Source organism: Oryzias latipes, chromosome 4 (genome assembly GCF_002234675.1).
Source record: "Oryzias latipes chromosome 4, ASM223467v1".
NCBI lineage: Eukaryota > Metazoa > Chordata > Actinopteri > Beloniformes > Adrianichthyidae > Oryzias > Oryzias latipes.
In genome coordinates, this window is record NC_019862.2 from 12,830,589 (window position 1) to 12,858,268 (window position 27,680).

General features: G+C 39.4%; 1 protein-coding gene across 6 annotated transcripts; it reads right to left on the reverse strand.

Annotated features, from left to right (window-relative positions):
• opa1 (OPA1, mitochondrial dynamin like GTPase) lies at positions 1 to 27,616 on the reverse strand. Of its 6 annotated transcripts, none has more exons than XM_011473988.3 (31): positions 27,401 to 27,616; positions 26,085 to 26,412; positions 25,895 to 25,991; positions 25,670 to 25,777; positions 24,800 to 24,853; positions 23,085 to 23,164; positions 21,604 to 21,753; positions 20,415 to 20,468; positions 20,084 to 20,188; positions 19,821 to 19,907; positions 19,528 to 19,641; positions 19,327 to 19,407; positions 19,170 to 19,244; positions 19,001 to 19,072; positions 18,700 to 18,799; positions 18,421 to 18,551; positions 17,875 to 17,947; positions 17,718 to 17,790; positions 17,517 to 17,632; positions 16,582 to 16,646; positions 16,318 to 16,394; positions 14,834 to 14,999; positions 14,429 to 14,581; positions 14,146 to 14,254; positions 13,772 to 13,851; positions 13,425 to 13,565; positions 13,214 to 13,330; positions 13,042 to 13,135; positions 12,683 to 12,793; positions 1,183 to 1,255; positions 1 to 1,091 (listed from the first exon to the last, which is right to left on the reverse strand). In XM_011473988.3, the coding sequence occupies exons 1-30, from the start codon at positions 27,427 to 27,429 to the stop codon at positions 1,191 to 1,193; spliced, it is 3,105 nt and encodes a 1,034-aa protein (XP_011472290.1). In that variant the 5' UTR covers positions 27,430 to 27,616; the 3' UTR covers positions 1 to 1,091; positions 1,183 to 1,190. The 6 variants fall into 6 exon arrangements, with proteins under 6 accessions (XP_011472290.1, XP_011472288.1, XP_020558024.1 ...); XM_011473986.3 differs by having other exon boundaries at positions 21,604 to 21,756; XM_020702365.2 differs by lacking the exon at positions 24,800 to 24,853.
• Positions 27,617 to 27,680: the final 64 nt, after the last annotated feature.

Below are 27,680 nucleotides of genomic sequence, written 5' to 3' on the forward strand. Positions count from 1 at the left end.
GAGTTTACAAATGTGGATATTTTATGGACTTCCAAGACAACAGACAGGTTACTGTGTCTGAGCTTCCATTTACTCACAGAAAACAGGAAGTGCGCCTGTGTAATGTACACACACACGAATAAAACATTTCTATTTGAAGTAATGAAACACTTTGGAGGAAGATAATCTTCACTCAGGAGCAACTGCAATCACTGACAGACTGGATCTTAACCATCATTAGAACCAAACTCCACATGACGAAGAAGTAGCTTTCTCATTTCAACTCGCTTAAAACTTTTTTTGGCCTAAATTCCTTTTAAAAATCTATCACCGAATGAATGTTTCTAAATTAAACACCTGAAACCTTTGCAGCATTTTGTTAGATAAACCAGAACAAAAACAGAAAGATTTGGCGGATGAAAAACCTTTAATTTTTACATTTGAAGAGTTTTTTTTACCTCAAAAACAGAGCTGATCATTTTCACTGCTCCTCCTTATAACCAGAGTTTCTCAGTTTAATGTTTAACATTAAACTCAGCCTTCGAACTAAAATGAATGGATTCATGCAGACTGGCTGGAGAACCAAAACTGTGGGATAGTTCTTGTGTGATAACAGTTCAACTTCTGTTATCAGGATTGGATAAACTGCTATGTTCAAAACTGGCAGAATGAAGGTTTGACTGGAAGCAACAATGAAAACTGGTTTAGTGCAAAGATCAGTGAATGCAGAAACGTGTGCGGTGACATCAGCGTAAAACAGCAGAAAGATGGTTGAATTGTAATAATGAATGGGAAGGTGGACATGAACACCATCCTTATTTATTTTGAACAAGAGCTCAGATGATAACACTATAGGAGCTTTCGGTTTTCCCAATAAACTGCCTGAATTTCCTGTCTCCTTCCAAAAAAAAAAAAAAAACCCACTGGAGAATGAAATGAGAGAGAAAGCCAGGAAGCTGCTCCTCCTCCTCCTCATGCCGAAGCTCAGGTCCATCACTTCATCAGTGCCAAACGATGAAGAAGAAGCCAAGACAGAGATGAGGGCTGAGGCAGGGCCACGGGGCAGCGACAGTCATTTACAGAGGTGTTTCTTTGTTCAGTCCATTCCTCCACTGTCATCCAAACACATGCAGTCAACAGCACTGACGACACAAACAGCAAATGAATCGCACAACGACTACAGGATAGAAACAGAGCATTTACCCGGTCTGTCATTTCTCCTTGTGAAGTGCTTCTATGAAAGCTTCAAGTTTCTCCTGGATCTCACGAACTTTCTCTGCAAAGAGGAAAAGAAGGAACAGGACCTCAAAAACTTCCCACAGAACATTTAATCAGAACCTGCAGAACCTCCAATAACAGCAAATAAAGGCAGAGGAGTTTAGACAATCATGGAGAAATGTGATACAAAAAAGGCTTTTTGTGTTGATGTATATTTATGATGGATTCATTTCTGTGTTATATCAGTATTCATGTAAATTTCCTGAAATTTCTGAATAATGTTGCATTCACACCGGACGCGATTCACACGTCAAATTTGTGTCTGCCGCCTCTCTTTTGACGCCCATCAGATTTACTGCTCAACGTCTTGACGCCCCAGCCAAGGAGCAACCGCACACAACATCATCCATGGAAATCTTGGATGATGTTGAGCGAGTATTTTGGGTTTATATGTTTTGGAGAACTCTACAGAGGCGCCGGCAAGCAGGTCGCCGTGTCAGGGTTCAGCAAATCCTTCAGAGTTTCTACTGGTGTTCTTCACTCCTGCAGAGCCGCGCCTGGGTTACAACCATTTTAAAAGTTACTTCCGTCTGTCTGTGGCCCAGTTTGAACATTAACCTGCTGGGGAAAAATAAGTAAAACTGGATCGTTTTATTATTGTCTCGCTGAAAATAAGATAAAACATTATAAGGCCACGGAGCTGGAGCGTAGGGTCCGACCGCTGAACCCTGAGCAGCTGGGCTCGATCCTCTTCCTCTGCTCACTCGCTACACTGAGTTGCCAGAGGCTGTCCCAGTTACTGTTAGGTGAAGGCGGAAAGGTCGCCAGTCTGTTAAAGAGTCCATGGCGCTGGAGCTAGTGATCGCTGCTGCCCTTTGTCCGGCCGGACTGAGGGTGCCATAGGCTCGATTGCTGGCGACCTGTCCAGGGTGTATCCCGCCCTCACCCAACAGTCACAGAGACAGTCTCAGGCAACCAAGCAGCCCTAGAGGGTTAATAAAATGGATTGAAGACCAGTACAAAAATCATAGCATTAAGTATCCATATTGGATTAATTCTTCTACCCTTTAATCGAGTCACTGAAAACATCACGTGGCCAAAGCTGAGTCCCTACGCTCGACGCCCAAATTGCGCCGCAGCACCTCCGATTGCGTCTGTACATTGACTTAACACAGTGCTTCTCAAATAGTGGGGCGCGCCCCCGGGGGGGGGCACGAAGCGATGCCAGGGGGGGCGCGCGGTGGTGGCGGTTTTAGGCACAGGTTTGTCCGGTGCGCAAATTTAACGTGGGGGCAGCGGTGACAGCGGCTCAGTGCTTGGAAAATAATCTGGTCCACTATTCGGTTCCTATTGTCTGTTCTGTCTGTCCGCGGCTGCGCGAGTGAGAACGAAAGGGGAGGGGTGGTGTGGGCCCTGTCTGCCAGGGGAATCGGGGCACGCGGACCACTGCTACCGCTGCCTGTTGCCCAAGATCACCGCTGCCCTTAGATTCCTAAGCTCATGCTAACAATGTCATTCTTTATGAACTATTGTAGACATTTTGATGACGTGTCTTTATTTTCCATCCATGTTTTCTTTGTCTGCCTGTGGTTTAGTTAGTGTCAGACAGACATAAAGACCGCAGGTAATGCAGGAAAACAGCTGCACTTTTATGAGATCAGAAATAAACAATCCGTCATTTAGAAAAAAAAAATCAGCACGTTTTTACCTATTTCTTCAGACTAAAAACGTTAAATATATTGGTGCTGCTGTGTTAATGTTTCAGATCAATTTAGATTTAATATTATTTATTGATTGAATTATTTTTTTCAGCATCAAATGGTTCAGTTGGTCAAAATGTTTCTAGTTTAAATAAGGAATGACAGATTTTTTTTATTTCAGGTACTTTCAGCTTCTTTTCTGTTTTAGACTAGAACAGGGTTTCTGTGGCTAAATAAAGTTAATATTTGTTGAAAGTGGATTTATTTTGCTTTTTTCTTTTGTTAGTGTTAAAAGATACAATTTTAGGTATACAAATTTTATAGATACTGACCTGATGTATTGTCACCGCGCGAGTGTGTCTGTGTGTGTGTGTGTGTGTGTGTGTGGGGGGGGGGGGGCAGGGGGGGCGCGAAACATTTTCTTTTCCTAGGGGGGGCCTGGCAAAAAATAATTGAGAAGCACTGACTTAACATTAAAACTCGATGCCCATAAGGCTGAAATTGCGTCCGGTGGGAATGCACCTTTAAACACAACTTGTTCCCATCAAAACTTCCAAACAGACATCACCTGATGATCAAAGCTCTCATCCTGCCCCCCCTCCCCTGGTTTTGTTCCACCTCCCTCCTGAACCTAATTCTAGCTGAAGGACAGAAAATAATTCCCGCAAGAGGCGGGAATCAAATGGAAAAGCGGCCGCACTGCTTTTGGCGAGTAATCTCCCATTGTCCCAAGTCTGCGTAAAACCAGCAGTCCTTCCAACCGGCGTGTACCGTCACATGAGAAGAGCGAGCCGTCTAAAGCAGAGCTAATCGCTGATCAAACAGTGGCTGAAGCAAGTCTGGAGGCCAACGCAGACGAGCAGGAGCTGCGCCTTGCCAATGCCAGCTGCACCTCCAGGCCTGGCTCCCTCTCTGGCTTCCTCATAACCCTCGCTAATCTGTCTGGATCAACCTCAAGCACAAACTCAAACAAACTAGCGCTGCTCTATCTTAATCTGGAGCACCCAGCTACACCAAATCCACAAGAGAACCACTGTTTTTGTGCGAGGCTAAAAACACGGCTCTGAAAGACTTTTCCGGGTGGATACGTCATTGCGGTTTGGACCTTAGAGCAACAGCGTGGTATCTATTTCACACCAGGACAAAGGTGATAACTAGGTGCTTTTGGGTGAAAGAAAACCTCATACGAGGGGTCCTGCGTGCAGCCCCCTTTGATGGGAGTACTGCTGCAGAGGTGTCCTCTTTGATGGATGTGTTTTTTTTTCCAAAAGGTGAGCTCAAAAGCCATAAAAACATGTGGAACAAACCTATAAAACTATGGAGAATTGGGAAAATAAAGTCACCGTTTTGTCTTGAAAACCAATTTGAGAAACCTCTTTTCACCTTTTCACCTTTGCTAGGTGGCAGGAAGGAAAAATTCCCAGCCTTTGATACTCTGTTAACACACAAGCAGGAGATTACTCCCCCTAATGGAGGTATTAAAAGGGGCCTGTGGGGGGGGGGAATGCTGACAAGTTAGTGCAGCAGGTGTGTGGCTGCATGAAACTTAACCCTGCGGTTCCTCATTGCTGCACCCAGCCCACCGGAGGGCAAGGCTCAAAAGCGGCTAACAGCTTAGACTATGTGTCCCGACCACATGACGACGTGACTAAAAGAAAACCAATCAGAGCAGGATTACTAACATCTGTCTGACCTGAAGAACAGCGAAGAAAAGACAAGCTGGGATAGTCAGATTCTCAAAAACACGGGAAAACCCCGGTTTCCAGCTTCAAAGTTTGTCGCCTAGTGCAAATTGTGGCGGTGGAGAACGCTTTGATGGATTTCAAATGTAGACTGTTTAGAGGCGGGGTCAAACGTGAGGGATGGTGGCAACTGTGGGCAGAAATCTAGTTTACCTGGGCAGTTTGACATTTAAGGTACAATAACAGGAAAAAGAAGCTTTAAGGCTGACTGTAAAAGACATTACAACTGATTCTAGAATCCCTCAACCAGTGTGTTATCAAAGATGCCAATATTTCTGTGTGAACAGGAAACAGATCGTCTCATAATGCGGAAAATAAGGCAACAGGTACAAAAAGCAAACATAAAAAAAAAAACTGGTGACGGAAGTGACATCAGGTGAGATGGTGATGAAGATTTTTCATATTCTGACTAGAACCGGGCCAGGCAACAGAACTGAACTTCTGAGCACATTGACAGAAATGAAGACATAGTAGTACTTCAAAGTATGTACATCTATACATGGTTACTGATAACACTAAGCTTGACAAACAAAAACAAAATATATGTCATGAAAACACAAAAGCTGGCCAGACTAAACAACAACAGAAAACTATTCTGTTGCTGTATTACAGGGTCTACTTACTTCTCTAACTTGTTTCAATCACAGCCCCTGAATTGGATTTTGTTAAATAAAATCAATGTATTGCCTTATACTTTCTTTAGTACAAGACAAAAAGATTTTTATAAGTATTTATTCCTTAACCCATTAACCATCCAGAAACAGAAAGATTTTTTCATAACTGGAGCAGATTTTGCCATTTATTTCCTAATTTGTCATATTTTACAGATTTTATTTTTACTCTAGATAAGTTATTTACAAGACTGCAATGCCATTCTTATGAAGTTTTTTTTATCAGGTTGTTCTGAGAGTTGGCTCTAGTAACTGCAATGACCTGCAGGATCTATTTTTTATTTATTTTTTTACCTGTTATGGTCACACGTGCACAGAGCAAATATTTGTAGAATTGATGGCAAAATCAGCGATGAGCCCTCAGCAGCTTTCTGCAGCCCAGAAGGCAAAGGCAGAGCGTGAATAGCATCTATCTAAACAGCCAAAGTTCTGGGGATAAAAACTGTGAGAAACAGATACTTATTCCCCCCCAGCACCATCTGTTTGTTACCAAAAGACCACAGCATGACAAAGAGAGGGCCTTGACAAGGCTTTCTTTTCACCATCCTGTGGAAATGCAACAAAAACAGTGGACAGACTCACCACTGCTTTTTCCATACTGTGCAGTGTGAGTAGCGGTTTAAAACTCTATTTAAGCTCTTGTTTACTTAAAAGATGAGCCCCGAAACACAGTCATTCAACTGCTCACCCCTTTATGTGGCCATGAATATTCCCATAATCCCCTATCCTCTATCCCACAGGCCCCTTCTCTAACATGCTTGGTGATGTGTGAGTTCCCGAGGTTGGAGGGACTTTGGCAGGCCAAAAGAAAGAGTGTGAAGCTTTTTCCTTAAATCCTCTCTTTCAGGGCCTTCTCTTGGGTGATCTCCACATGAAATGATATCTCATTCACTGACACTTTGTAGGGTCCCGTAAGTCGGCCATGGCCAGAGAACTGGTAAAAGGAGGACTGAGCCAGAAAGCCTTTAACTGATCCACAATTAGACTGCAGCCCTGCAGGACAAGTGACCCGCTCAGAGAAAAGACGGATGACAGCCAGCGCTTCTTACAGGAGAAGGCTGTTCTGCTACAAAGAATAATGAGTAGAAATATGATGAACCGTTGATTCTGCTGGTGAGTAAAAAAAAAAAATGGGATGGGGAAAACTGGTGTTAAGTTTTGGCATGGAGCTCAAATAAAGTCCTACTGACAAGGAAACAGCAGCTCTCAACATTAACTCAAGAGAGAGTCGTCCAGGTAAGAGGTTTACTTCCTGTCTCAGTTGGTCATAAGTCATGAAGACACTTTTTATTTCTCTTCACTGCCAAGGCTGCAGTGTGGGTGGGGACATTGAGCGATTATATGCCGCGCTGTTTCCGACCTGGAAAACTGACCTCTTAATGTAACAAACAGAGGAGCCTTTTACCTCAGGGTGCTGCTTGATTTGTCACTGAATCTGGATCGCTCAAGTAAAAAAAAAAAAAGGCAACAGGAGACGTGGATTCAGAAACGGAAAGTAGGAAGACAGTTGAAACGCCATGCCAGTGACGGGGGTGATGATTTAGCTCCTCAGACCTTTTTATCTAAAAAACAGATGCCTGTGTAGGAGCAGCCCAACCTGGTGAGAAGTATACATTAGTCTGGATGGGTCAAAGCTTGGGGTCAGACAGGGGGCAGACACAATAAAAACAGCAGCATTTAAGCAGAAATTACCCTGTAAATATCAAGGTAAAGACTGTTGCTCCGCTGACTGTCAGATCATGTTGAAAACCGTTGCATGTTCTTAAAAATGTATTACAGGAATCCGTAAAAATGAAGGAAGATTTAGCTAAAGGTGTCAAATGTGAATTGAATCTAACACTTTTCCCTCACAATCATAAATCATTTTTTTCTGGGTTGGAAGTAGAAAACATTGACTTTGATGGTGGCAAGATACACATATTAACAGACAAAACTACATCATCATTTGTGCCTTTTAAAAACAAGCATCAGACAGGGAGTCTGTCTGTGACTCACAGTGTAAATCATAGAAGATCAAGGGTGTAAAGTTTTGAAAGAATCACCTTTTGCACTCGAGTGGAAATCTGGACTGAGGCTAAGTGGTAATCCATTTTGAGAGTTCACATGGACACAGGGATGTGAGACGGACAACCCGGGTTTAAAGTGAGATCTTGTCATAATCTCTCAGACAAACCCTTTTTCCACAAGGGTTTGAAAAATGGGTTAACTGCCGATGACCTTCTGTAGCGAGCACAGACACGTGAACCCAACTGTACATCTGACAACACACACACACACACACACACACAGGTGTGGGAAAATCGAAATGTTGGTCAAAACATATCTGTAAAATTCAGATGATGTCCCTTCAGTTTAGTGTACTAATGTACAACCAAAAATGCCTATATTTTTAAAGCAATACAAGAAAAAAAACCATAAAAATTACTTATGATTATGGTCATCGCATTTGGTTTTTTAAAGAAGACCTATGACCTAATGACAGATTACACAGATTTCTAGTATAATCCCCCATAATGAGCATTCATTCAATATTGGAAAGTTCTCAGTTGATCAAACAAGTTGAGACAAATAATCTCTATTTTGGTTTTTAGGACATAGAATTTAAGTCAAAAAGCTTCCTGTCTGGCATGGAGGCATCTGCAGGAATGATAGCAAATCCAGTAGGCGAAGGATTTCCTCCTTTTCCTGCCATCATAAGTGCTGGTGCTGAATATCTGCAGCTGCTGTTTGTTTAGTGTGATCATCACAAGAAAGCAGCCAACTTCAGTCTAATTTATTGTGTTAGTCATCATTGAGCTTAGCCTGTTAAGACCTACGAATGTTTCAGTTACCATGATTAGAGGATGCATTGGGCTTCAACTACGCCCACTCAACTTCAATACAAAATGATTTAACTGGCAAATGCAAACTGACAGAAACCTGGAAAATACATTTAAAAAATCTAACGGTATTTGGGATCAAACCTGCTCGGTGTTCTGAAAGAGCCTTCGCTGATAGCCTGAACTTGACATCGTTCAATGAATAAATGAATACCACCAGGGGTGCATCAAACAATGACACTGACCTTCACTGACACAAAGCCAATATGATAGGTCAGTTTCTGCCCAGATGTTTGCCAGCTGTTTTGGAATCCAAACTTTTAGCAGCATGAAATCCTGTCTGGACCTCAAACCTGCCGTAAATTTCTTTAAACCACCATAAAGACACCTGTTTAGACCTATGATTCAAATTGCTGGACTATATGTGTGTACAGTAGAATAAATCATATTAAAAGAGTAAAATCTATGTCCTACTTTACTTTAAGTTAAATCCCTTTTAGAGACACTGAATGACCAACAGCAGTGGAAACCTATTTTAGAAATTGTATTTTTAAAAATCTTTTAGCCTTTATTTAGTTATCAAATCCTTTAGAACCTTTTTTTAGACCATTTTTAGTGGCAAAAACTTGTTTTAATTCAGTCGCAGGAGTTTAATTAGACATAATATTTTTCTGATTCTAGATATGTGAGGAAGGATGTATGGATGGACAGGAAGTACAATGGATGGAGAAATACGGATGAGAGACGGATGAGACAGACTTGGGGAAAAAAGGTTTAGAGCAGAAATTCAATTTTAAAGACAGAGAGGAGGGGGCTTGACTGTTCATGCAGCAAATCTATTTCCAAAAAATAAAACAAGAAAAAAAAAAGAATGAATGGGCTATGTGAATTTAACTCTCATTTAATCACAAATAAAGCATTTAGCATCTATCAATCTAATAGATGGGTTAATTGAATGGAACAGAAATAGGTTTTTGTAATTTTTGTTTTCTATAAAGAGTTGCATCGTTTGCTTACATGAGTGACTTGCCATGAAAGTGCCGAATTATTCCCATAATCTTTGGAATGACCAAATATGGATATACTGTGATAAAGGTTTATAGACATTTGTAGAATCTATTTTTTTAGGAAATATAAGTGGTTGATTTTTAACGTGTTTTATTTTTAGCCCTCCCTCTGACACTGAGGGCAGTTTTCCTGGTGAAAACTGTCGTACATTTTTTTATCTACTGGCCAAGTCAAAAACTAAATTTCGGCCACTGGTGTCGAGACTTCTGAGTTGGAGGAACAAACCATACACTGCAAAATCTGTTTAAGGGCCTTTGTTACCAAAACTGGGAGTACGACAAATTTGTTTAAACTCAGAAGGACTGTCGAGTGTGAGAAGGGTTTCTCTTTATGAGATGCTAAAGCTAGCGGTGGCTTCAAAAACACCTCCCTGCCGCATTGCTTTCCCACCCATTTTACAGCTAGTATTTAGTGTACAGTAGTACTTTGTGTCTAGCCCAAAGGAGATGTTAAATAGCTTTTGTTAATTATATCCTGTCGTTTGTAATTCTTGTTAAAGAAAGGGGAAAAAATTCAATGAAAATCAGAAATTGAATTTGGTATTGAGATGTTCTTTTTTGGTCATATCATCCAGCCCTCAGTCCTGCTACAGTGGAAGAAGCCACACATTTGGAATTTATCTTTCGATTAAGACAAAAAAAAGTTAAAAACCTTTAATTTTGCCAAAACTCTGGAGTTTTCTTGAACTTAACGAGAGCTGACCTTAACGAACATGTTAATACATAGAGAAAGAAAAATTTTCTTCAAGATATAAACTAATTAAGCCTCTATGCTGCTAGGCTGTTGTCTGCTGGTTCGTTACACTTCAAACTACAGTAAATGCTTCCTTAAAAAAGCATTTTGTGATAACATCATCACTTGGTGCAACATTTTTCTTTCCAAATGTCATCCCAGCACTTTCAGAGATTTTTTCCATTGAGCCTCACTAATCACTCTGAAGGAAACTGCTGTGAGGAGGACGAGGGGGAGGAGATGAAAGGAAACACAGCGAGTGTGAGCCTGAGAGGACATTCCACCAAACAGGCCCGGACAACCACGGCTTTATTGTTTTCTGCTTCAACACCAAAAGAAACAGAGGAGGAGAAAGTGAGTGCATGTGCAAACATGCAAACACTTCGCGCATTAGCACAGTTTTTAGAGCACTTTCTGTTGACACCTCTCATCCCTTAACCCTCTGATAACCTTACAACACAAAAGCTGAAATCTATCATTTTTTATGCATTACTGCATTCATCAGTGCCAAAACGCCCGCAGTCAAGATTATGGGTTTATTGTAAGAGGTTACGCAGCACCCAGGTGTTCATGTGCTGCAGCTCCACAGCGTGCCAGCAACAAAAAACGGAGGAAATAATGGACTTGATTTCAGGGGTCACAAATTCAAAGCAGTGTACGATTTTTGATTTAAAAAAAATCCCTATATACCCACAAAAATCTAGCTCGCCCATCCCATGGCAGCAGTTCAGTCCATTTCTGCACTAGAGGAAGTATTTAAGCAAACAAAACGATAGAGAAAGATAATTTGTGAGACTTGCTGTCATTGTCAGAGAATCTGATGAGAATATGGAGCAGCAACAGTGTAAACAAGTTGTCTTGAAATCAGAAGTTTATATCAGAATGCACCACATGGGTTTTAGCAGCAGAAGCCCCCCACTGGAGCCAGAACCACAGACTGCTATTTAGAGTTTAGAAAATATGAACAGATCATTAGTAAAATATGCTCCAAACGGAAAGGTTCATAATGCAACATTCAGAATAAATTTGGGGGTTTTGGAATGCGGAAAAAAAAAAAAAAAGAATCCATCCTAATTTGTATCGCTGGTACTGTGAGATCTAGTGTAACACTAATGCTTCCCCCCCAAGTTGTCTTATAAAATTTAAAGTTTGGGTTTATCATTTTCATCTAAACTTTAAGTCCAGGCACACTCTGTGGAGCAGACACAGCAGTGACGGCCCACCACTCTGTTCTAGCACATTAGGGCTGGGCTGAGCTCCAGGGATGGCCCAGTGCCACACAGCTGGTCTGGCACACTTTTGACAGACACACACGCTCACACTGTACCGTTCATTCACACGCTTTCTCGCTGGCACACACACCTGACCTGCGTTTGTAACATGAGCAGAATCAGTTTGCAAGCAGGGCAGAGCGGAGCTGTACAGCAGAATGCAGAGGAGGACAGTTCTATCCTCATTCAAAGTCATTTCCTCTTTCCACCATTTTTACCACTTTTTCCTTCTCAGATCCTTCATTTTCAGTTAGGACATGTCCCGAAAAGATTTCCTTTTTTCTCTACGCACAACTAATAAAAATGAACAGGGATAGAACTTGATTCAAATCACATGGTGTGTGGTAGAAGATACCATGGGAACTAAAAAGGTTTTAAAAGTGAAGGTTGATAAAAGTTGTTTCACATTTTCATCCCCACGGCTTAGTCCCCCCCCCATAACCAATGTAACGGCCCGTTCTCATTTCTGTAAGATGAATTCAATATTAACAATAAACAGCTGAGATGAATGTCTGACGTTGCTAATTGATGGCAAAATTGTAACCTTTAAAAACAAATAAAAAGAGTGAGTCATAATAGAATAAAGTAGCTCAGGAGTGGTGACGGACTCATCTCCAAGGTCCTGGAGTATTATGGCAAAGCGTAAAAACAAAAAATAATAATAAATTAAAGTTTTTTTTTCCTTCCTTTTAATGAACGATGAACAGACAGGAAACAAAGACATGAAATGACAGGAAAATAATAACATCTGGGTTGACTAATGCTGTTAATAGAGATTTCAAATCCTAAAGGAATAAACTGGTGAAAATATGTAGTCCATTAAGTTGCATGTTTTCTTATTTTCTTAGAATATTACTATTTAAAACAAACAAAAACCATAAAAAATGTCCTCTGACAACCTAAATCAGATTTTATATAAACAAAGAATTAAAGATTGAAAGAAATATTTTGGTTATTTATTATTGAAGAGCAGCTACAACAGATGAGGTTTATAAAAATGGTTTTTAAATGTGATTAACAGTGATAATTTTAGGATTTTTCCCTTTTCGGGATCTTGAGACAATTAACTGTGGTAAAGAAAAATTGCCCAAGGGAAAAAAAAAGATAAAAATCAAGCAAAAAAACAAGACAACTAAAACTAATGCAGAGTTTTAGTTGCAAATGTTTGATCGAACTGCAAAATACAGATTCTTTACAGTAACTCTGACAAGCAACGTGCCAGCTGACATAAATGGCCAGCTCTATAAATTAAATCAATCTTGATTGGCCAGACAATTGCTGAAGCACCAGCGCCCTCTACCGACAAGTCAGAGAACTAGAAAACTCTTTAAAAATAATGTTTTCCTAAATATTTGTGAAATTGAGCTGAGTAAGCAAATTGGAAGAGCTGAAAGTAACAAAGGAAAAACATTTAATTCATTTAAGTGATTAACTGTATGTAAATGCTGTGTTTTCTGCTACGTGAGCGTTCATGCGTCTTACTGAGATCTTCAGCCAGCTGGACTCTGCGGCCCGTGATGAGCTGGGTCTTTTTCTCTGTGTCTTCTCCAAAGTCATCCAAGACCTCCTTCACATTTTTCTCCAACCGCCGCACTGAGAGGAAATTAAAAAAAAATAAAATAAACACACACACAAGGAAGAGATAATAATCAATGTCTATTCTAATAACAATGTTCAATTGCAATTTTATCAATAGAAGCAGCAAAGGGATGAGAGAGCAGCTGTTTGTTTTAACAATGACTAGATTTGAGAACTATGGCAGAGAAACAGCTGTCAAAGTAAGTTTGAATGAATAGTTGAAATATTTGTGTCCCGTGTCCTAAGCTGGTCCCTGAACTCACCCTCTGTGTTGGTCAGCTGCTGTCGGAGAGTGTTGGCTGTAATAATCAGCATCCTCTGGATCCTCCAGAACAGAACCACGTCATTGCACTCCAGCTGGAACAACATTGAAAATAGAGAAGTGATACAGCCAGATGAGAGGAGAAGTTCAGCATCACTCATCACATTTCTTACCTCTGAATCAACAAAGTGTCTCTGGTAGTAATAGAAACCTCTCTTGCAGAGGTTGCAGTGACTTAATGCCTTGTGCAAAAAGTGTCGGCGATACAGCTGATGCCACGTATCCTTGATCTGGACAGATACAAAACAGATAACAGCATTTAAAGTAAAAAAAATAAAAATAAATCAGCCGTAATCAGAAAATTGTGGCGGTATTTGAGCTCACCAGCACTGGGTCCACCTCTACTCCTCGTCCCTCCAGGTTCTTCCTGACTGTTGTGACTTCATCATTGGCCAAATATGCTGTGTGGTCATCATGCAGCTTCAACAAGCGATCCAGCTCATTTTTGGTTTCATTACGGATGTGCTATAGAAGAGGAGAGAGGAGTGTGAGCTTCTTCATTACAGTGGGACAGTGGGTTTACATGAGCGATGTTATTTATGGTTCTCATTAGAAACCACACAGGGGGATGTTTTTTTATAAATGTTTCACCTGTCAATAACACTTTTCTGACCAAAAAAAAGTTTGAGTTTTATGTAGACACTGTAAGCACCATTTCCTGGAAAACTGACCTGATCTGGTGTTCGATTCTTCCAGTTTATCCATCTCTGTTTCCAGTCTGGGCCAACCATGTCTTTGATTACTGACTCAGCTATAAAAAAAAAAGGAAAAGTGAACTGATGTTAAAGATGAAAGAATGTTGTGCATTTGTTTAGTAATTAACATGTTGAAGGTTCCTTTTAAGTCTGGATTAAAATAAAGAAGGCACCAAATAAACTAATAACCAACTTTCACATAAGATTGTAAAGTTTCTTTGAATTTTTACTAAGACAAATACAATAAGTTTTAGAGGTACTGATGTCATTTGAAATGGAACTAAAGTACAAGTCGTCACTTCCACTTTTTTATCTACTGCTGTGGAATCTTGTTTAAATACTTGACGTACTGTCTCTGAGGCGGGACTGCAAAGTTTCCTCCATGAACTGGATGGCTGCATCCCACTGAGGCTTGTCTGTGATGGAGCGGTCTTCCAGAGCGTTGTGCTGGATCACCCTCTGCCACAAACATGTACAACATTTACACAGCAGTTTAACTCAAATCTTGGAGTTACAGACTTTTCATGAAAGTCACATATTTGGATAAAAATGCGGCTGCTGTGGGAGGACAGATCAACAAGTCCCCGTGCTCGCTGCATCTGTGCATTAACAAAGAATGGCTTCTTTGTTTACCAGGCTGTCCAGGGCTCTTTCGTTCCATTTATGCCTCTTGATGCTCTCGTCTTTCACAGCCTCCTTCAACTTGTCAAAAATGTCATCCTGGTCTTTGCCTTTGTATTCAGCCATGAAACGGGCAAATTCCTCCTGCAATGTTTCCCAGGCAACCTAAAGGAGAAAAAAGTGGTGAGGAACGAGAAGGTCAGGCACTAAAATAAAACACTAAACTGATGCACTTCAACAATAAGTTTTGAAATTGTTCTGAGAAGAACAAAAATATCTAAATTACTGATTTTAGAAGAGAAAAAGATGATGTATTCATTAATAAACTAAAAGTGTTTTTTCTTTTTTACTTAAATCAGAATGGTATGTGCAACAGTCTAAACTTTACATTTTATAAGAGATTTAAAAACTCTTCACCTCAAGCGCTTTGTGTGGAAGCTGCTTGTCAGTCCACTGTTTGAGTTTTATGTCCACGGTGGTATTAAAGGTACCAGAGTCCATTGTTTGGGCAGCAGGTAGATAAATGTTCTCGATGACATGCGTAGACACGCGCTCCCACAGCTTCTTCTGTAGAATAGCTTCCCTTTTAGCATAAAAAACAAGACAGAAAGTCAAACAGCTGTTATTTGATTTAAAATATTGTTTTGACTTCTACTAACTCCACAAGAAGTAGGACCTTTAATTGAGCAAATGTTCACTATTTGAAGTTTTAATTTGCCCTGTTAACTTTTTTTTCAGACAGATAAAATAAATGAAGTAAAACAAACAGAAAAAAGGCATTTCAAATAAACATCATACTGTGATCTTAAAGTCCCACTCTGATCATCATTTGATCTATTGTAAAAGCGTTCCCAGTGGTCTTTTAACTATGATTATCCAGTTTAGGCTAAATCAAAAAACCTAGGTCGTTTTCTAGGACATAGTTTCTGCAGAGTGGCAGCAGAAATTTGCCTCTTAGTTGTGGGCGGGACCGCTGGCGCAGAGCAACTCCCGGTTCTGAGAGCCCAGAACAGGGAGCTTGTGGCCCACCCAGCGTATTTCTGACGTCACAAACATGCTCTGTTTCAAACAGTAATTTTTCATCTGCTCCTGACTCACAATTTGAACAAAAAATAAACAAAAATGCAAATCAGAGCATAATTTTCTTTATACATGTCCTCCATCCTCAGAAAAATGCCACAAGAACACGTTAAAACCCCCCTTTTCAGTGGAGTGGGTCTTTAAACATGCCTTGCCTTTTGCAGTCAGAACAACTGTCGTTCAGCTTAACACTAAATCCCAATACAGCTCTACTATGATGCTATTAGCTGTTAACAGTGTCACAGCTTTCACCGGCTCTCTGAAGTGCAGTGCGACTCTTCAATGAAGCCGTCGCTCCCTAGAGCCTCAACACCCCCCCCAGGTAGCACAGCAGTGCCGCACACCTCTCTCATTTATCATCAAACACGCTCATATTTCACTGAGCTCCTCTTTTGTTCCAGCTGGCGCTCCTCACCACAGAGAAATGCTCCCTCCAATACTGTTCGCTATTTAACTGCACCCCCACCGCTCTGTCCACGGGCCATTCATCAGATTATTGATCTCCAAGAACTAAAGGCACGCAGGATGGAGGATGGCCATACCACCATGCAAACATCTCATTTATGCTAGGTTTTCTTCACTAAGCTATTAAAAACACGCCAAAAATGCTTTAGTGATAAAGCAGCGGTTTGCTATTTTACATAATCGATAGTTGAATGCTATAGCTGCTGCAAAAACACCACCAGATTACAGGGAGTAAGACGTCTGCGTGGGGTTTTTTAATTTTTCCGGAGAGATTTCCTTATAACACCAGTATTTATAACAATAAATGATACCAACAATAACTAAAAGTAACTAATAGTAATTGATACTAAACTTACCAGTGTTGTGGGGTGACTTGACTTAAGCTAATGACTTCATCCAAGATTTCATTTTTTGCCTTTTCGAAGAGTTCATTCTGAAATGTAAAAAATGACATCATTGCTGCAAACCGTAATAAAAACCTGAAGAAGCTTTTTCTGATATTTTAATTTTTATCGCATAGAAGAAAACACGTTTATCAACAACATCCATAATTGAAAATGTAGTTTCTATGAAAAAGCGAGAGTCACAGAACAGTAAAGACGGGTTGTTCGGGTTCTTACTCGGTCAAGTTCTCTCAGTCGAGGATAATTGTTTTTCCACTCCGTCTCCAGGTTGAATCGTGATGCTGTAGAAGGAAAAAAATACAAGAAAATGTCTATTTTTTATGTTTAAATATATATTATACAATTAAACTGTTTAATTCATAATAAGACAACAATATTTATCTAATTAAGCTGTTAAAAGAACACACGGGCCTGGATGAGGTGGTGGTTAAAACTGATCTACTTGCTTCATCAAAATCCCGTTCTGTAAAATCAACAGGCAATGAGCAAACGCAGACAGAGCTCGCTTTGTTTTATCCTGCTATGATATAAGGGCCACTTTCAGCTTGCTAATGGTGCCCATCCTTTAATCACAGGCTGAGAACGCTCACCTTCTTAACTGCTCTCATAAAAAGGTGCAGCGGTGGGGCCAATAACCTCCACTTTATCAAATGTCAGAGCTTTAGTGCTCACATATAAACACACAGTCAAAAGACTTTATACGCTAGCACACCAGGCTTGCTGTCCCTTTCCTTAACTCCCTATCCACAGTGCAGATTAGTCTAATTGCTCCTTCGTGAAGCTGCAGTGGCGCCAAGAAGGGAGGATGGAGGCTGGCTGCGTGTGATTTGATGGGATATGGATCAATACAGAAGACAATGGACCTATAGGAACTGCAGTGTCACAGCCATAAATCTCTGCTGTTAGCAATGGGCTGTGGTGGTCTAGACTAATTGTAGAGAGGGGGGGGTGGAGGGGCTTGAGAGACCAGTACGCTGTAGAGCCAAGAGAGCGCTGTCAGCTCACTGTACAGTTTATAATAATGAGCTCTACAATGGAATTCACTTTTTGAATAAGAAATATAGATTTGCAAAAAAAAAAAAAAAATCCATTAAAAAATGAAAAAAAAAAAAACACATCAATGCCCTGTGGAATAAAAATGGCAGTCACACCTTTGAAGACATCAGCTTGCTGCTCCACAGACTCCCTGACCATCTTCCAGAAGCAATCAGAAACGGCCAGGCTCAAGTTCTTTGTGGTCACTTGATGAGCTTTTAACATGCCATCCCTGGAAGGAATCATAAGTCACCATTCTTTTTAAAATACCACATGTATTCAGGAAGTAGAATTGTTTAATTGACAGCATAACTTGCCTTAACAATCTGGAATTCTGGAAAAAGTCTTCTTCGTAGTCTTTTATGGACTCTATGCGGTCACCACTGCTCCCTTTATGAATGAACAAGATTATTATTTTTGAGGAGAATCTTGGAGATTTTTAAGTGTATGCAGCGCGTTTTCTAACCAAAGTACCTTTTCCGGTCACCACAGCAAAATAGCCGAGGGCTTTCATGGGGAACAGCTTGCCTTCCACTATTTGCTGGATCTGAAAGAAAGAGTGGGTGAACTTGCGGCTCTATATTCACCACTGGTGGTCCCGAACCTTGATCCTGAAGTGCTACCGCCCTGCAAGTTTCCCAGGTTCCTACGTACTTCTGAATCAGGTGATTCCAGATTTTGAGTAACAAAACAGATCTGATCCAGGAAATTAATAAAAATAAGGCAGGGTCCCATGGAGAATAAAGCAGGGAAGTTGCTCTCAAGAACCGAAGGTTAAAGAGCACTCAGAAATAACATGGTGTAACAATATGAGGAGGATTGAGCTCCCTCTTGTGGAGAAGCTGCAAAAAGGTTCAAAAGCAAAGTGAATAATTTGTTTGTTTATGCTATAATATGCAGTTTTTAAATAAATCAGTATTTTTAAATCTCAAGATGAAAAGACTGAGAGGCATTACCAAACAATTAAACCCCCCAAAAAAGCCCTTTATGAACATTAATAAGATAGTGTGGTCCCCTTACTCTGCTGGGACTGGCCAGATTCTTTTCAGCCAAATCAACTTTGGTGAGAACAAAGATGGTCCTCTTCCCCTGAGGGTCCATCTGGCTCACCAAGTCTGTTACAATGCTCCGCTCTGCATCCACACTGCCATCTGAGTGAAAGGAACAAACCCAAGAGAGGAAAAAGAAAAAAAGGTATAAAAGAAAGCTAAGAAACTAAAAATCAGTTTCTGCTTACTCATTTATCAGTTCTATTTTCAGTCAAGTGTGTTAAATTTGCATTATTTGCTCACAGCTCACCCTGAATACAGAGAATGATAGCGTTGGGATTTTGCATATAGGCCTTGCTGATGCTAAAAATGGTATCCTTAGTATCTGATGCCATGCCCGCTGTTACCGTCTGAGAAAGACAGAGAAAGTTAGCTTCATACGCCAAACCTTTAGACAAATATTCAACTTTGGCCTTATGTGAATGTTTCTATTAAAGAATGAATGCAATTATGATTTAACACAGCTGCAAAAAACATTGTAATAAAAAATGATGAATAAATGGTAAGACAACTAAAAACTCCTACATATTCATTTAAAAATGTGTACTCACACTAATGACACCTGGTAAGTCGACAAGCACCATCCTCTGGATGCCCGGGCCCTTAACACTCAAGGATATTGTCTAAAAGAGAAACCATCTAAGTCAGTACTTCATAAAACAAAACCAAAGTAGATCAGCAGGTGAGAGTTTTAACCAAAATCTGAATGAAAAGTCTGACCTCAGAGCTGACTGTCTGCCCCTCCTTCACGCTCTTCCTCATCCTCAGCTCAATCTCATGCCTCAGGGCAGCCAGCTGCAAGAAATCGGATAAAACCCCACAGTGTGAACACGCTTTTACACACTTTTTTTAGACGGATGAGGAACCTGGAACTTACATCTTCCTCTTTAGTGAGGTCGAACTCTCGGCCACTGTCTTTGAAAATGGCAACGTGATGAGGGCCTTCGCTTAGAGTCACCTGCAGATTATTTCATTACTTTTATTGTATACTAAACAGCTTTATAACGACATGTGAACATCAATATCCATTTCTTTACATTCCACTTTTAAAACCAGACAGTTAACCAGCTTTAGTCACCTTAACAGGAGAGCGTGTCATCATTTCTCCAGAGCCTCTGGGGAAGATCCTGGCCTGAGCAATCATCTCGAGCACGCTGGTCTTCCCGGCGCTCTGATCTCCAACCACGACCACCTGAACAGAAGATGACCGCCCTTTAAAGCTCCAAAACTAAATTACATTGTGTGCTTTAGCTCTAGCAGTTAGTTAAAATGTATTTATTAAAAAAACAAGCCACATTAGGCATAAAGTAAACTTCAGCATTCATCATGGATTCAGTTTGCAGCAGAAATGAGGCTGAAGGAGCTTCTTACCCGGGGCAAATGGTCCTGAGTGTTGTAGTTGGCATCATAGTCAGACAAGATGTCGAGGACTTCTGAATACAGGTCAATGAGAGACTTCTGCAAAAGATGATACAACAGAAGTTAAGTCAATGCAATCACACGTCTAGTAAAATTTAGTTTAGAACACCTTTTAATTAAGCATTTGTTCCAGTTCTTCACTGAAACACACCCAAATACAAAAATAGTTGTTATTAAACAGTAATACTAACAGAGAACGTAGAGAAACACCTCACCTTTACTTTCCTTTGGTGAATCCCTTTATCATCTTTCTGCAGAACCACTTTCCTTAACTCCTTATTTTCCTTCTCGAGCCTCTCAAGCATGCGCTGATACTTTAGCTGAAAGGAGAAATAAGAGCATCCATTTAGCATGAGATATTTCTGAGGAGCTAAAACCCAGATGTAAGGTCAAAAGAAAATTACGATTTGCAAATAAATCTTCATAATAAGTTAAAAAAAAGTAAATATCTTTCAACTGCTCCAGACATTAATTATTTGATTATTGAGGTTTTTTTTCAGTAAATGTAAATTTAGAGGACAAAAAATGAAATACAATACACTGTACCTGAGTGCGCAGCAGCTCTTCTTGAAGCTGGTCGATCTTTTCTCTGTCTGATGACTACAAGGTACAAGAGAAACAAGAAAAAAAACAGCAACAAGCAGTGTTAATGCTCTCTGTGTGTTTCTACTCATGGTTTCCATGCTGCTTTGACAGTTTGAGTTCAATAGAAGGAAGTTCCACCAGCACCTCAAAGGTTTTAAACATGCAAAGTCTGGTTAAAGCAGAGGAGGGAGAAACACTGCAGCCCGAGGTCTGCTCCGCTTCGATCTGAATGATTGTGGACAGACAAGAGCCCCGCACAGAAGGGCTAAAATTAACCGGAAAACAGTTTGATTCCATTTTTCTCAGACAAAAAGGAAGAAACAAAGCAAACAAGAGAACAGCAGTATGAAAAGAATTATGACACAAACAAATCAAAGTGCATCACAGAACTATTTCCACTCTGGAAAACTCAAACTTTAAAAAATATATATGAAGATATAAATATATATGATATCAAAAATCCCCAAAAACCCTGAGGCTTTCATCCAACTTTGCATTCAGTAAGCAACCTTTTGAATTAAAGTTCAGTCCACTCATGCCCTTATCAAAAGTGCAGCTCACACCATGCAGCAGACCACCACTCCATTTAATGCAAGTCTTCTGGCAGTGCAGCCTGTAATCGGTAGCAAAGCTGGGCAAGTGGGCTGTTTTCTGACACAAGTCAGCGATGAACTGTGCATGCCTGCCCCAACCCCAGACCATCGCAAGTTCACACAAGGTAACTATGGCTACTGTGGGGATAAGAATTAACTGGACTGACAGGTCTTAACATCTGGAAGGGAAACTAAGAGGTGAAAGAGTTTCAGAACTAACTTTCAAGTGGATCAATGCATATATATTATAGCCTAATCAAAGGGAAATTTACTTTATAAATACATTAAGCCTCAATAATTAAAAAGTATACAATAAAAGGCGACAGTTTAACTATTTTCTTTGCCAAACACATAATGAAACTTGTCTAGAACTTTAAATTTGTTTTAGTTGTCCATTTCTGTGGAAAGGACAGCAATATTACATGTAAATGTTGACTTAAAAAAGTCAAATCCAGTCATTTAGTTTTCTTCATAAATGTCATATTTTAAACTGTAGCTGCAATGTTTTAAGGGCCTATGGTGGGACGGGACAGAGCTAAGTTAGGTGGGACCTTCACCTTGCGATTCAGTTGAGGGGGGCTTGGAGACGCACTGGGAGTCGACTCTGGTGATGGGGGCCGCGCACTATTGGTAGCAGCGGCCCGCCGGACCTCCTCCTCGTGCTGCTGGATCTGCTGCTGAATAAGAATGAGCTCGCCGAGCAGACCCTGCTGGGGTACGTCATAGTGAGAGACAGGAAGGAGGAGCAAAAAAATATAAAATAAAATAAAATAAAATAAACAACAGGGGGGGCATTGAGGTGGGCAGCCATGCAGGTCAGCTGGCACTTAAGTTGTCAAGATCAGTCAGTGCGACCCAACAAATCCAGTCTCCTTTGAAATCAAACTGAAAGCAGACGGGACGCCTCAGCAAAAATGAAAGAGATCTGTGATCACCATGGCAATAACTTCAGCCCTCCATTGATGGAATTTAAAACGAAAAGCAGTAATCCACACTGTAGAATGTGCTTCAAGTATTTTCTACCACATTTTCATGAGCTGCAGCAAAGCGAGTCACAAATACATGTACAAGTGTACTTTTCTGATTATTAAAAATGAACATTTAAACAAGCAAAGCAAGCTTTAAAATATAAATTAATTATTGATACATCAATGAGATGGAATATGTTTAAAGCCCCCAACACGATACAGAAAATGTTCAATTCTCAAATGATTACTAAAGTCTGGCTGTGTTCATGTTGGTGACCAGCAGTTCAGAGCAAAAGCAGGAAGGAGGAGAGGAAGGCCGCTGTTTCACTGGCAGACTTTCATATTGGGTTCGTTTGTGTAAAGTTCATACGTAGAACAAAGAACAGGCGGCATGAAACTGCTGAAACTGTAAATGAAAGAACAGAAAAAAGCAAGAAAAGAAAACTAAAAAAAAAACAAATCATTTTCTCTGGAAAGAGAGAAAAATTTGACATAAAGCTTTGAGTCAAGCTGCAAAGAAGTCTATCCTGAATGGTCAAATAACACCGGCTAAACCTTACCAAAAGGCCAGGGTTAATACCTTACAAACTTTTAGTTTGAGTGCAGAAAAGATGGAAAGTTTGGAACCGTCTAACATCTATTGTAAAATGAACTTCTATTATACAAGAATCCCATTTTTTAATATATTTTTTACATTTTTTTTAATTCTTATAAAAATGCCACTGCCAGATGAAAAGTTTTATCCACAAGTTATTAACAGTACCACAATCCATCCAAAAATCACGTAAAAAATGTTATTTTCAAAGCATAGATTAATTGCTGAAGGGTTTAAAGAACATGAATTTACATTTTTACATAAAGCCAGTGCTTCAGAAACTACCAGCATGATTTTTGAAAGCCAGTGTATGTATATTACCATGCGAACATGACAAATATGTCAAATCTACGTTTCAGGTTACTTTAAATAACATTTCTTGATAGGAAAGCAGCTTCAACAGGATCTTAAAGAAAGTGAGGTGCAGAGGCGCAGCGAGAACAGCCTAGAAGCATCACCGCATTTGTTAACTTGCCTTTTTGTACTGCTTGTCACCATCATGGGAGGCTGCGGTTGAAGCATCTGTAGCTTTTAGAGCAGGATTACTTGAAGTTTCTACCAAAGACAACAACAAACATGGAAAAAGTTACAAATGGAGGCATCTAAAACTATGTTTAATACACCAAACATGTCTATAAGCCCCAAAATCAAACACCAGTGGGATTTATTTCAAATGTTTGGAAAAACTCTGTAGTGTCAAAACCTTTTCTGCTAAGAAATAAATAGGAAAAAAAGTTAAAGGTGTTTTCTCTTGTGTGACACGTGTAAGGCTCAATTTGCTTGATATTTATGCTCACCTAAGTGGGACATACAGCCCTGATCTTTGGTCTCATAATGTTATTGTGTATTCCATACCTTCAAAGCAGTGAAAGCATGATTGCAGAACCACTTTGATTTCCCTCATTTTTATTTTCTTATGTTTGCATTCAACTGGAGCTTTGCTTTTATAGATTTTTATTTGTTAATAATCAGTATGAAATTATGTTAACTTGGCTGAGAAGCTAAGCTAACTTCACAATAGGCCTGCACAATATACCGCAAATTTATTGTTATCGCAATACCGAGCTGTGCAATACACGTATCGCAAAAGACAGCGAAAATTGCGCTTAATGGTTATCTTAAATTTGCTAAAAGAATTTTATGGCAGCTTCAAGTATTTAACAAATCAAATATATTCCTTTATGCATTTGACCAATCGGATGGAGGCCTTTTATGTAAGATGATTGCCTCCTATGTAGACGAGGCTCATTTGGAGTGTAATTTAAGTTATGTTGACTCTTATTTAAATTAAACGGTTGAAGTGAAATGAAAATGACGTTTTTTGGTTGTTTTGCTATTTGTTCATGTGTCACAAATTATATTGTCATTGCAATATTGATCACTAATATCGCAAATCGCGAGTTTTCCTCACATTGTGCAGCCCTACTTCACAATGTCTAAAAAATGTAGATATAATTACAAATATGTCATTTTCCATGATTCCTAATACAAATTAAATCCATGACAATTCTTTACATGATCAAATAGAAAGTCTGTTTTTATTATTTAATAGTAAAGTTTTTTGCTAACCACTAAATTAAGCTGTAAGCTCCACACGTAAAGCAGAAATGTGGGTCAAATATAGCAGAACAAATAACACACCCTATGTTTTTAGAGAGCATTTTCCAAACATTTAAAAGTCCAAATGCAAAGATAGAAATTCAGGCGTTTCAAAAAAATATATAGATAGTTAGAAACTGCCAGAAAGTTTAGGGCTGAAAGTTTAAACAAAGAAAGCAAAAACCCAAGCGGGGCAGGTTAGAGAAAGGGTGGAAGTCAAAGGAGGCGAAAAAAAATCTGTGGTAGAAAAAGTGAAGTCAAAAACAGTTAAGTTAGAGTAGATTGAGAAAAGGACAGGGGACACACTACAGGCAAAAATCTAGCTTTACTGATTCATTCAAACATAAGCCAAAAAAAAAAAAAAAAAAAAAACAGATGCCAGAATGAAAATCTCATTCATGTAAACACTGAAGGCCGGTTGGCTTCCAAAAAATGATAACATATAAAAATTCTGGACAAATAATTAGTTCACAACATCAGACTGCAAACCAGGAACTGGCATAAGTTCCAATTTCTTGAGGGGAAAAAAATGCCATCAGTGAGGAAAAGGAAAGATAAGGGGCGGCTCTACTAAATGTAGAGTTTACACACCTAACAAAAGATGCACACCAGAGGCTCCTTTGACTTCACTACCCAAACTCAAACCTGTGAAGAATGTGAAAGGGGGACAGGAGGGGTAAGAGAAAGGAAGAACACAAGAAAAAAAAAAATCATAAAAGACAGAGGCAAGGGGGTGACGGTCAAAGCACGAACGCAGTTAAATAACTTAGAGGAAGCTTTTGCTGTGTAGTCAATAAAAAAATGTCAAATTAATAAAGGTTCAGCTGTGAATCAGTGAAACAATTAATTTGGATGAGAAACGTATTAATTTTTTGTGCTGGAAGACTCATAAAAAGTTTATTATAAAAAATATGACAGGTTTGACATCCATTTTTGTTAAGATTTTAAAAAATCTGCTTTGACAGCATTTAAAAATGGAACAAAAACCCTGATTCAGCTTTGCTTTCCTCAAAATAAGTTATTACACCCCAAACTTAGTGTTTATTATAACCAGAGCAAGAGGCAGAAAGGTTCTTTAGAAAGAAGAAATAGTAAAAACGTCTACTAAGAAATGTTGTTGGAGGTTTAACTCTATATGATCCCACTGTTATCATTTCTTTAGAGGCAGAAGACAAAAAATCAAAGACTAGTTTTAAAGAAAACCCAAATCATTTATTAAGTTAGACAGAAATATTCTCCAAAAATTGCTTAAACAATTTTCTTCTTGAACACATTACCAGTGGGATAAAATAAGTCAGGTATGTGCTGACCTTTGTCTTTGATTATATCTTATATAAAGAAAATTAGCAGACATTTCTACACCGCTAAGAATTGTAACCAGTGGATCACGTGCTTGAGAAAAATGTCTTCAAGCTTTGTTAATGAGCATCATCAGAAACAAAAGAAATTCTGTGTACTAACCAGAAGAGAGGAGGCTTTTCAGAAAGGTGAAGTTCTCTCCAATTTTATCAAAGTCTGGAAGCAGTTTGGCAATTTCTTCCATTTCTGGAAGAGCTTTGGCCAGTTTGTCTGTAGAAAGAAAAAAAAAGAATACCTGAGCAACACTTTCTCCAAATGAAAGACAACAGCCTTGGCTAACGAAACGCATACACCTAAATATTTCCTTCATATTTAATTAAAACTTACCAAGATCAATCTGTTCACTTAGTTCCCACACAAAATCAGGAATGACCCAGTTATATTCACTAAAGTCAGGTAGCATGTCTTTCCATTCATCATATGTCTGGAAGTTAAAAACAACAAAAAAAAAAACATATCAGCAAATATAGGAAAAACATATTTTCATCATATTGTGCACAATAACATTTACACTGACCTTCTTAGCCGTGTACCCTCCTCCCACCGCTGAACCAAGCAGAATGTATCTGAGCTTTAACAGTCGAGCAGCGAGGCGAGCCACCCAAAAGTTGCGCTGTTGTTGGTAGTTCTGCCAGCCTGACCCTTTATTCGGCTTTGGAGGCCGCATCGGTAATCGAGAAATTGAAGTAAAGTACCGAGCTGATGCTGTGCGATGAGGCGTTCGCTGAGGGTTAGTGTTGCCACAGTAGCGGTGATGGATGGCACGGGACAGAGGGTGGAGCTTTTGCAATGGGACCCGGAACCTTATCCCCATATTGGTTGAGACCAGGCTCTTGCAGGCCACGCTAAAAGAAAAAGAAAAGTCTGTAATGTCATTACATGAGAAATGATGCTGCAGGGAAAATTGACATTGTACAAAGCTGATAATAATCTGAATCTCCACAAGAATGTTCAATTTAAATAATATAATGACACTATTACCAGTTCAGTTTAAATTCCTAACTGCTGATGCTAAATAAAAAATACAAAAAAGAAAAATTATTTTAAAATTAAATTAGAAAATTTACAAAAAAGTTTACTGTTAATATGAAGCTTCCCTTTTTTTATAACTCTGTGAGAAGCCAAAAATGTAAACAAGTTTTAGTACCAATTTAAGTATCATTAAGATGCTTAAATTTAAACAATTATCTCATAATTACTTTATCTATTACAAAGTGTTTGTAGCATATGTGCAAATACAAAGCATCAAACTAACTTTTAATAGGGCATTGAGTGAATGAAAAAGCCATTTTTGAAAGAAATGTGCATAAGTATGAAGAAGTAAACTAAAACGTTCCATACTTGACTTGTCAGTTCAACAAATTGTAATTTCGGTGAGGGAGTGTCTGTTGCAACGAGACTCGACATCACTATTATAGTTAATTTGTGGTGATTTTGAGAGGAAACTATGATAGATGTGTCTTCAAAAGATATATAATAAAATATGTACGTGACAGTAACAATGTAATGTAAAGTTCGTTTTATGGACGTAGAACTAGAAGAACGGTAGATAACCACGGTCACTAACTGACAGTCAGTCAGTCAGTGTAGCTTAGTTGACAGTGTTTTTACTGTGACACTTTATGAGACACTTTAAAGTTACACTAACGTCAGATAAATCTCTTAGAAAATATTAAAAAATAAAACCACCCCTAGTATTTTAGCAGATTGTTTCATCAAGATATTAAAATCCCTGAAGCGCTAACGAGACTGCCCTGAACCCGCTACATGCTGCTTGCTAGCAGTAGCACTTCCTTTTTGCGATATTATTTCATTAAGCAAACAGAAACTTACCAGGTGGCCTTTTTCCCGATACGTAACATGGTTCTATTTACAACAGCTAAACGTCAGTGTCTTTCCTAAGGATTCTTTAGGCGCCGTTTAACTCATCTTTCCACATGGTACACATTGGCTTGTCTCTAATGTCAGCTAACTAGCTTGCTAGCTAACAAGGACACAGCGAAGAAAAAACAGTCCACTTCCTGTGTTCGGTACTACAAACATAACGGCACTGACAAAACAAGGATGTCAAAGATTTCGTTCCTCTTCTTCTTCTTGTTTTTTATCATTTAAT